The sequence below is a fragment of the Larimichthys crocea genome, chromosome XIII (genome assembly GCF_000972845.2).
Source record: "Larimichthys crocea isolate SSNF chromosome XIII, L_crocea_2.0, whole genome shotgun sequence".
Taxonomy (NCBI): Eukaryota; Metazoa; Chordata; class Actinopteri; family Sciaenidae; genus Larimichthys; species Larimichthys crocea.
In genome coordinates this window covers 42,583,528-42,594,910 of record NC_040023.1, presented here as the reverse complement: position 1 = coordinate 42,594,910, position 11,383 = coordinate 42,583,528, and the positions used below count along the sequence as shown (strand labels likewise).

The 11,383-nt window shown below is 46.6% G+C and overlaps 1 protein-coding gene across 1 annotated transcript; it reads left to right on the top strand.

The window, feature by feature from the left end:
- The first annotated feature begins 1,016 nt into the window (after positions 1-1,016).
- Positions 1,017-11,383, top strand: LOC113747478 (uncharacterized). The gene is made up of 5 exons (XM_027287343.1): positions 1,017-1,081; positions 1,258-1,366; positions 1,638-1,719; positions 1,959-5,104; positions 10,945-11,383. Exons 1-4 carry the CDS (start codon positions 1,017-1,019, stop codon positions 4,316-4,318), a joined length of 2,616 nt encoding a protein of 871 aa, XP_027143144.1. The 3' UTR covers positions 4,319-5,104; positions 10,945-11,383.

The window sequence follows — 11,383 nt, the reverse complement described above, 5'->3', positions numbered from 1 at the left end:
TGTCCACCAAAACTCTAGCAGCTTCTTTGATGTTAGGCTGTGCAGACAGTGTCCACGTAGAATGACTTCTCTATGGATGACTTGCACATCCTCCCCTGGCTGGCTGTGATCCTGCACATGCTTCTGCAATGCAAATGTTGCACAGCAGGGACTGCAGGTGGTTCCGAAGGGAGGACTTGCCACTCGTACACACTTGGTGGGGTTTCTGGCCTCAGGTCTCTCACAGGAACCTTAGCAGTGGTTTGTCTGACTGGAGCAGCCGTACCTGATGGAACATTCCTTGGATGTCACTGCTAAAGGCGAGGGCATGTTCTCGGAAGCGGAGAAGCACCGCGAGCAAGGAGGGGCCTAAGGGGGGGCCTGGCAGGAGGAGCTCATTCAGATTGTGTCCCTGATACTGGAAGGAGCAGTTGTACACCACATGGTTTTTTTCCATGTGTGTTGGAACTATATGGTGGGGATATATACCATGACTCCTCTGGGTTTCCACCTGATCTGGCTCCACCTTCACAACAGAGCCTGCATCCACATGCGATAAGGAAGTACATCCATCTGCCACAGTTTTCCCACCTGAGAGATGAGGTCAAGAGAGGACAATGTGGAAGTGAGGAGACACTGTGATGCATCAAGGCTGAGCTGCATGTCTGGTGCTGGGCCCTGTAGAGTCCAACCCAGGATCGTCCTCACAGCGGCTGGTCCACAGGAGGGCCCAACCGAACGGGCCTCATTGGCGTATGAGGTGTATGGATGAACTCTATCGAGTTGGGAGGCAACCCAGCTAAGTGCTGTACTTCTTCTGCAGCGTAGCGGTGGGTGGGTGTGGCTCTGCCAATCCCAGCTGTTCAGCAGTGAATGCATCCTGGATCCTAAACTGCTTCTTGGGATCGTCAACAGGATATTGGTGAAGGACACAGTCTCCCCATGTAACCCCTGCACCTCCTGTTCGGACCGTGCGCAGGGCTAGGTCTTCTGGCTTGCCTTTCAGACCTAATTTCTTGGCTGCAGCATGAAGAAGGATGGTTCGCTCCGATCCATCATCCAAAAACCATACGCCTCCGGTGACCGTTTACCCTTCCTTATGGTAACTTTGTTGTCTTCAGGAGCACCTTGCAGTTGTGGTAGGGCGGTCAACATCCAGACTCTGCTGGTGGTGTTCACCAGACAGCTCCCCTGCGGTTTGTCTCGGGTGTTTCAACCTCGGCTCCTCACATTCACCTCATGTGCACAAGCAGGTGTTTCCTATTGCATGTCTTGCAGGGGCTTCAGGGTGCACTTGGCGGCCTGGTGGCCAGCCCACAACGCCAGCACCTGTTATTACCCTCTGATCCACACCTCCTTCTGCTCTCGGTTCAGCTGCTTGAAGTTGGTACGTGTGTTCAGATAGTGGTTGCCGTTATCACAATATGGGCAGTAAGCTGCCCCCTTCTCCTTCTTACTGAGGATGGACTTGAGGGCTGATACTGGATGGAGGTGTAGGGGTGCTCGGCCTCTGCTGCCTACCCGTGCCTAGAGTATTGTGGTAGGTTTGCTGGCGGGCCTGGAGTCTCTCCGGTTCTCTTTCTTTCTGGTAGAGGGCCCTCTCTTCTATAGCTGGCACCCTTTCCACTGTCCTCTTGCACCTCCAACTCATATTCCAGCCATTCAGCCAAGTCAGCGAGTGTGGGAATAACTACTCTCATTGGGTGGATAAATCTCTTGAAGCTGGCAGTGGGTCATGGGGTAGTTTACTGAGTAGCCTGGAACCACCTGTGATCCGCAATGCAGCTCCATGCGACCTCTTGACCCCAGCTGCTCCAGCATGCCAACCAGAGAGCGTACACGAAGAGCAAACAGACGGAAAGCTTTCACATCACCACTGTGGACATCTGGACCATCCATCAACTCTGTGATGCGTTGCACAGCTAGCTTGTGTGGCTGCCCGTACATCTTGGTGAGGGCCGTCATCGTGTCTGTATAAGGCTGCCTGGAGTTGCTGTATGAACTGCGCCATCTGCTGGCTGAAGGTGGATTTGAGCTGAGGCAGTGGGCCAGCAACGACCCCACCATCATCGCCCATCTTCCCTCTGAAGTCAGGTCAGACACCTGTGAACTGTGGCTCAGCTATGGTCGGCCAGATGTCCAGGAGCCAGCCCTTGGACTACACTGGCACTGCCAGTCAGACACCCTGTCCTACAAGCATCGCATGGTGGATTGCTCAGTGGCCACAATGAGGAACATATATAAAGTCCTTGCCAGCCAATACGATCCTCTCGGTTACATAATACCCTACACCACCAGAGCAAAGGTTCTTGTTCAGCGCTTGTGGGCCAAGAAGAGAGATTGGGATGACCCGCAGCTCCCGGATGACCTGCTGCATTCCTGGCGCTCGTGGGAGGCGGAGCTTGAACACCTGCCAAAGGTAACCCTGCCCAGGTGCTACTCCAGTGAGAATATGGACCACCCCTCCAGCGCGAGAGATATCCATGTGTTCAGCGATGCATCAGAGCAGGCATATGGAGCCGTGGCCTATCTCAGGACTGAAACCCCACAGGGCAAGGTTGAGGTTTCTTTCCTTGCTGCACGCTCCCGTGTGGCTCCTAAGAAACAGCAGTCTATCCCTCGTTTGGAGTTGTGTGCAGCCCTCACTGGCGCACAGCTCTCCAAGGTTATTACCACAGAGCTGACCCTCCCTATCCGCAGCCTCACTCTATGGTCTGACTCATCAACAGTTCTCACGTGGCTGTCATCGGATTCATGTCGCTACAAAGTTTTTGTAGGAACGCGCGTGGCTGAAATCCAAGAGCTGACAGGACCTGCTACATGGCAATATGTGCCATCAGGAGACAACCCAGCAGATGACATCACTCGAGGTCTCACTCTCATGGACCTAGCGGATGGTGGCAGGTGGACTCATGGCCCAACATTCCTGAGGCAGCAGCCAGAGGATTGGCCAGAGCCCTCATGTTCCCCCCCTGATGAGCCAGAGAGTGAGATGAGGCAAACTGCTATGGCTGTGCTGTTGACTACAACCGTGCCAGATCCACAGCAGCATCAAACACTGAGTGACTATCTGGAGGCCACCGCTCACCAGCTGCATGGGGCGGCTGACCTTTCAACCCCTGTGACTGCTGATGACTACGCCGCTGCTGAACTGGAGGCCTTGAAACAGGCACAGAGGGACTCGTTTCCTGAGGAGTCTTCTCTACTAGCTGCAAGCAAACCAGTGGCAAAATCCAGCCGCCTCATGTCACTGGCTCCAGAGCTCGATGAGGCAACAGGACTCATCAGAGTGGGAGGCCGTCTCCGCCGCTGCAGCGACCTCACAGCAGACATGATTCACCCCATTGTCCTCGATCCCCAGCACCCTTTGACCAGGCTGATCATACAGGACTATGATGTCAAGCTGCATCATCCAGGGCCGGAGAGAGTGTTTGCAGAAATCAGGAGGAGATATTGGATACTGCGAGGACGTGAAGCAGTGCGTCGACATCAAAGGAAGTGCACGGAGTGTAGAAAATGGAGAGGGAGACCTGATCCGCCCAGGATGGCTGATCTGCCACCAGCTAGACAGCGCACTTTTGAACCCGCCTTCTACTCCACCGGCGTCGACTGTTTTGGGCCATATGTCATCAAGATTGGTCGCAGGACTGAGAAGAGGTGGGGAATACTGTTGAAATGCATGACGACACGAGCAGTTCATATAGATCTTCCCAGCAGTATAGACACTGACGCATTCCTGATGGCTCTGAGACGCTTCATCGCTCGGCGGGGAAAGCCGCATGAGCTCCTGTGTGACCAAGGCACCAATTTCAGAGGAGGAGAAAGAGAGCTGTGGCAGGCTTTTGAATCCCTCCAACCTGAGCTTCAAGCCCAACTCGCCAGCCAGCAGATCCGGTTTGTGTTCAACCCTCCAGGATCACCACACTTTGGAGGATGCTGGGAGAGGGAGATCCGTTCCCTCAAAGCCGCACTTCAAGTCACTATTGGGGCTCAGACAGTTACAGAGGAGGTGTTGCGCACTGTTCTCACTGAGATTGAAGGAATCCTAAATTCCAAACCTCTCGGATATGTCTCATCAGACATTGCGGACCCTGATCCCATTACCCCTAACTGTCTCCTCATGGGGCGGCGTGATGCCTCCCTGCCTCAGGTTGTATATGATGGCCCAGAGATCCTCGGTCGGCGGAGATGGCGTTATAGCCAGATACTGGCTGACCAGTTCTGGAAGCATTTCCTCACACACTACCTTCCTGGACTCCAGGCCCGGCAGAAATGGCGCACAGAGGCTGTGGACAACCAGTTGCCCCGGGCCCTTTGGCCTGTGGGAAAGGTCACTTAAGTCTTTCCTGGAGCTGACAACCGGGTTCGGTCTGCTGAAGTGTTGGTGAAGGACAGAACATACACCCGACCCGTGGCAAGACTGATAAGTCTCCCTGCTCTTCCCGAAGAGGAATAGAGGCCTTTACAGTAGTTCGAATTCACTTCTTGAATTCGGGGGCGGCTGTTGAAAAGGCTGGCTGCCACCAGGAGCTGAGACAGGAGTGTCTCAATATTGACCACTAGAGGGCGTATTGGTACTGTTCTGCCTAGTAACAGGTACTGGTTGGACTGGTTTTGCCAGCAGCCGAGAGGACGGAAAGGTACTTAAGTTTTCTGGCAGTTCAGCTGGTTTCTTCTGGTGTTCCCGGTCCAGTTTTTTGATATGTGCGTCCATTTGTCCTGTAAGTAGATCACTGTTTGATATTAATAAGTTTCATATTAATGATGGCAGTTAGTTTGAGCTAAGTTACACGTAGTGTGGTAAAGTGGTAACATTTAAGTTAATATTGGTTATTCGTCTGTTGTATATTATCAGTAGTGTGATGCTCACGATTTGTTCTGTTTATCTTGTTGTTGTGCATCCTAGAAACCACACCCACAGAATAGACATTACTGCAACGAAATCCCACGTAAGAAGTGACTGCTTTATTGGAATTAAAGAACGCTCTCTGCACTCCACGGCCTGGTTCTTGAGACCCACCAGAGTTCTGACCGGACTCTCCACAGCGATTCGTGCTTTCCAACCACCCTATACCCTACACTATTTTACAAACACTGATGCCCCACCGACAGCGGGAAGATTAAGGTGAGTACTGTCACAACAAAATGTTCAGGTCATTGTTAACTTACTGAAACTAAATGTCTATTTTTTTTTTGTTAAGAGGTTTTCCAAATTGCAGTGTAGATTGATGGTGAAATGTAGGCTAAATAAGTTACCAATATGTAAATTGATGTGAGATATAAATAAGGGTAGGTTATAAATTGATAAAATATGTATTAAACCGATGGTGCAAGACAAATGTTTTGAGAGATATTGACTACTGTGAGTGAACAAAAGCCAATTTAACCACTGAGTAAAACTGATTCCTGCTTAGGTAAGATGTGAGACTACAGGGTCAGCTGATGTGAAGTCAACTTTGTTCATATAGCCAAAAATTACAAATCACACATTTCCCAGGAACAAAAAGTAAGAAACCTAATGAAGAACAACAGAGAGATGGTAAAATGACCATACACAGATCTGACATTGACACTGAGCAACTTCCATATGCCCCCTCCACACGACCTGAGGTTGGTAACATTTACAGATGACTGCAGAGCCTACAGAGACAATACATAAGTCCTGAGCTTTGAACTACAAGCCTTTACTTTTGCAGGTTGAAGCTGATTTCACTGTACATTTTGTATGAGCAATCTTTTAATCTTCAGTCTTGAACTCTGTCCATCCGAGAGTAAAACAAGCCAAGACTAACAGTCTAGGCAAAAAGTCACAGCTTTAATTATGGCAAAGCAGCTGCCCAATAAAATAAAAGATGTTTCAGGGAAGGACAGACTGACAGAGAGACAGTATGCTGCACTGAAACTCATTTATGGGATAACAGATTTACAGACAACAGATGACACTGCATATGGTAGCATCACTGTCTTTTGTTAAAGGAGTTGAACTGTGAGGATACTTTATTGTCAATGTTTGAATCACAATGCATTCTATGAGATTTGAGAGCAGGTTATGAGAAAAATACACAAAAATACACAAAATACTTTAAAATGGATTCAGTATTAATTTACAGAGCTGTGGAAGACGGACGAGCAATCTCAGAGCAGGAGACACCTGAGACCACGCTATCCTCAGTCAATTTAAATCACATCAAACCTGTTTCTCCAAAAGCTAAATTGAAATGAAAAAAAAAATCACTTTAACTTTCTCTTCAATGTTTTTATTCTTTTGGGTTCTGCTGCAAGGATGGAAAACTTGTTTTACATGGAGCCGACCATGTCAGCTGTAGGTTCTTGTAAATAGAGAACAAGGAAAATAAAGAAGGGGTCTTTCAGCAGGATACCAGCAATAATCTGTGATAAACCTGCTGATCTGCTGTATTACTGAAGCCCTTGGCAGGTGCAACCACACTGTAGCCTCGCTCAGTCAGTTTGAATAAGCTCTGTGTAGCTATGATCACTGTGAAACCTTGCTTAAGCACAACTCGCACTCAGACACTAGTGTCTACTCTCTTGCTGCTGTAATGTCAAAAGAAAAGCAATCATGGTGCAAATAATACACATGATGTTTGCAGCACTGGAATCTGTAGCTGTATTGTTTCTAAAGGAAGCGCACGCACATGTGGGGAGAGGGGAAATCAGAAGAGCTACAAATGTCATGTATATGTTGAAATGTTGTCTTGAAGCAGCTTTGAAATGAATTTGCTTATCTGGCTCATTTAAAAATTCTGTTGGTAATCAGTTCCATCAGCAATGGCCGTCCTTCTTAGAGACCACACAGAAGAAATTACTCAAATTAATACACCCACCATCACTTCTAATGTCCTTTACTGATTATGCAAGAGAGGGGAAAAAATCAGCAACTCAGCAACTTCACAGGCGTGATGTGCTTCTACTTTTATGTTGTTGGCTTTCTCCCACAAAAAGAGGCGAGGAAATGAGCACCTGCTACTAGAGACTTGAGCGTGGAGCACTTAAAAACACTTTGCAAGTGAGCGGACAGACACAGGGGTCTGAAGGTTGACAGCTCTGTGATGCATGACAGAGGAACAGGGCTTTTTGCTAACAGCACGTCAGTGTTGCTTACAGCGAGGTCAGCATTTACTCACTTACACACTCTCCTTGGCTCTAGATTTCTGCTCTGAGACCACAGACCCATCAGCAGAGTAATGGGTCAGCAGCCTACCTCCACTTATTTATGTGTGTGTGTGTATAGATGTGTTAAAACTGCACTAATTAACATTTTTACATGTCACGTGACTATGGTGTCACTTTTAGTGACCCACAGAGAATTATCACCCAACTCCACAGCTCTCCTTAGTTCTACAATGTGTTTTAAGGTCCAGTCAAATAGTCAATTTTGCTTAGAAAGGTTCCTCACTGAGTGAAATGACTCGGAAGTATTAACGTAGCCGCCATGATAGGACCTGTTTGAATTATCTGACTGTTAAGGAAAGGAGCTTCAATTCTTCCTTTATTATCTCCTTTAGTATAGGATACACCGGACCAACCTTTAAAACGAAAGGAGGTAATGCTGTCCCACAATTCCTTACGGCAGCAACAAAAAATCAACGCACCATCCGTCATTCACAACCAGACATAAAAAAAACAACATCAATTTAAAAATAAAAACTTTGGGAGGATGAGCGACCATACCAGCGTAACAAACACTTCATTTGACTTCTGTGACAGGTGGACAATATTCATTTAATATTTGGATTCTCACGTTGCTAATAAGTTGGATTTTTCACCGGGTTGTCCACGTTTAGATTTTCTGCATGAAACATAAGATGGTTAGAGCGCACGGGGAGTATCTAGTAAGTATCTCAGACACGTGTTTTGTAGTCCATCTTTTGAACTTGAACTGTAGTTTTACCACAGATCAGGTCAATAACATTCACCGTCGCATAATGACGCAAGTGTATAGGCTACAGTAAAATACAGTAAATGAGTCATCCTCCTGTTCATGAACACACTCAAATCACAAGGCTACTGTATAGTATACAGTAGTCAACCAGCTGCATTTTTGGCTCTGTGATTTCTGTGACACTGGGAGACCAAAAAGCCCATCAAGTGCAAACAAAAGGTTGAGCAATGAGAATGCTAATGTGGTGTTTGTACAGGCTTACCTGGCCTAAAGCATGCACTGAATACCTGCACAACTGCAAAAATCTTCCAAAAGGAAAATAGAAATTATTATTATTTTAAAGTTCTTGCTTCATGGAGTTTCATTTATGGTTCAATTTATTTATGTGAGATTTAACCTATGGGATGAACAAAAATGAAAATACAGTAAATGAAAAAAAAAACATAAATTACAAAAAAAAAAAAAATGCAAACAGCCCTTCTTGTCCAAAATTGACAACACATAATGTAGCCTCCACCGGCAGAGACCAGCGATTGTACCGGACAGGAAAGCAGCTGACAGATTTATGAGGTTATGATATTATTCAATAGTCATTATAAAGGAGGGTAAGTATGTATGGTGTTTATTATCTAACATGTCACTGTTTACTAAATCAACAACATCTAGGCCAGGGGTCGGCAACCTTTACCACTCAAAGAGCCATTTGGACCAGTTTCTCACCGTAAAGAAAGCACCGGGAGCCGCAAAACCCTTTTGACATTTAAAATGACACGGCATGCAACGTTTTTTTTATTATTACATTTAATGAAGGACTGCACGTAGCATTGAAACTTCTGTTTTCTTCAGACACTTTTCTTTTCTTCTTAGAATTCTCCATAGTTGGCCTACCTGGGGTTAAGAAATCGGTCGCTGCGGGGGTCAGACACTTTTGTTATCTAATTCTTCATAGTTAGCTCTAGCTACCTGCGGTCTGGTTGGAACATAGCTACTGTCTAGGTTCGAACGGTTTTGTAAGTTCAAGAATGCGCGCGCATAGCCAAAAATGTATTTTTAATATGGTTTATTAAATGTAACAATATCACCATAATCTTCATATTTAGAATTACATTTTCAAAAACTAACAAATACAAGAAAAGTCGAACAAGATACTGTAGCGACCCTGCAGTAATGTTACAGTGTTACGATGTTGAGTTCTGTGGTTTCCCATGGGGCGTGAATGCACCTGAATGAGAGCAGGGGGCTGGGGAGCAGGTGAGAGGGGGAGCGCGCGTGTGTGAGCGAGAGTGGATGGAGTACGGCGCGAGTGAGGCTGATGTGTGGGACCTGTTATGTCGTTTAGCGTGGTTATGGCCTACAATAACCCAGTTCCAGCGCCGGTCCTGGCCACATTTGCCCCCCCCCGCCGTGCGGCCGTGCGCCCCCATCAGTTTGTCCGCCGCCCCCCTCTGCCTCCCGGAGCGCCCGCTCCGCTAACTTAATGAGCGGTATCGAAAATTACTGAGGTTTTTTTCTTTTTCGGGCGATCGTGCGCCCCCCGCGGAGACTGCAGGTTGGCCAAATAACGCCTCATTATTCCTCACGCGTCCGGCTGGATGCTACAATACATTTTAATTTAATAGTCATCAATTATTTTCAAAAGTCACAGGGAGCCAGATCAGAGGGATCAAAGAGCCGCATGTGGCTCTGGAGCCGCGGGTTGCCGACCCATGATCTAGGCTATTCTGTCCTTACAAAATTACTGATGCATCTCTTCTATCGCATTCACGCACTCTCTCTTTCTTTCTTTCTTTCTTTCTTTCTTTCTTTCTTTCTTTCTTCTTTATTCACACACACAGAACATAATGACATCCAGTAATTGTCATTATTTATACTTAAAAGGAAAAGAAGATTATACACCTGTGTGTGAATCAGATCTCCTGTAGAAGCTATCTAAAGCTTATTGAGGGAGCCTGTGTACATGCAGAACAAAACAATACAATACATACAAAACAAGACAATACACTACATAGAACATTAACAGACATTAGACGACAGACAACATGGTCCCCATACATACTAACAGTAGGGATCACTTGGTTGGCAAGGCGGAGGGGGGGCGGCGGACAGACTGATCCCAGGTGGCAATCTAGCCCTAGGGCGCACAAGCGGACGTGAGGGCGCACCAAAAAAAAATTCGCCTCGGGGGGTGGGGGGGTCTCGCCCAGGGTGCAAATGTGGCCAGGACCAGTGCTGCCCCTGAGGACCAGTCAAGGACCAGTAACGGACCAGCCACGGACCCATCATGGAAACAGGGGAACTTTTGAGTTTCTACATCTGTAACATGACCCCAGAATACAACGTCAAATGTTCAGCTTACTCTGGCTGTGAAAGAGAAAATGAATGAATGCAGCTGAAGCATCACTTCACTGAAATACTTTCATTTACATCCTGTTGCAACTAGATTTGGATTTTATAGGGCCAGGTTTGGAGATATATTCTTGTTGTATTGTGTACTAAAGTGTCTTTTTACATTCCTCCACTCTGTCTCTCTCTCCCTCCCAGCTCTCTCAGTTAAGGAAGAACTGTTACGAGGGAAGAGACTGAGTCAATAAGTTCACTATGTTGAGCTGAAAACTCCCAAAGTTAAAAAGTCAAACATCTTATTCTTTCATAGGGAGAGATTTACTGACAAAGGACTTGTAGCAGAAAAACAACGTTCAAAATTATGTTAAAGAAGTTTTTTAAAGTGGCCTGATCCAGCCTGGATTTTGTTTTGCGTGTGTTAATGGGAAATGGGGAAGAGGTCCATTGTATTGCAGCTCTTGAAGCAGATCCCCCCAATCCTATCACTCACCACTGCATCTAATAAAAAGAGAGGCTGGAAATGAAGACAAATTGATCCCCCAACTTATTTTATCATGGAGGTCTGCTGCCGTGAATCCAAGAGAGACAGCTGTGTGTGTGTGTGTGTGTGTGTGTGTGTGTGTGTGTGTGTGTGTGTGTGTGTGTGTGTGTGTGTGTGATCTTTGCTTCACAGCACTATGATCAGTGCTAACTTCATCTCTGCATTGTTTTGTGCCCAGAATCACAAGTGCACACCTGGACAGGAGTTGCTGCCACACTATGTTCAGCAAGCAGACAGGACACAGTGGGGAGGATGTTCTCTTTGAAGCTGACCATCTTGGCAGCAGGTAGTATGAAACACAGCTGCCTTTGGACACTGTTAAAGACAAAATTAACAATTAAAAGTTGGTAAATCATCTGGGTAAGCACATTCCATAAAGTCACACATGAGGGACCTGCAGCATCAAGGTCTTGGTGACAGAAAGACATATAGCCTGAAATATTCATGGAAATGAAACCTGTGAACTTACTGCTGCATCAAAGTTGAGGTGCATCCTAACAGAGACAGCTCAGTTCCTTTTGCTTGTCTATCTCTGAAAATACAGAGTGCTTCTAAAAACTCAATGAGAAGCTGTCAGCTTGGCTTTTTGTTTGTTTTCACGCTGTCCGAAACATTGT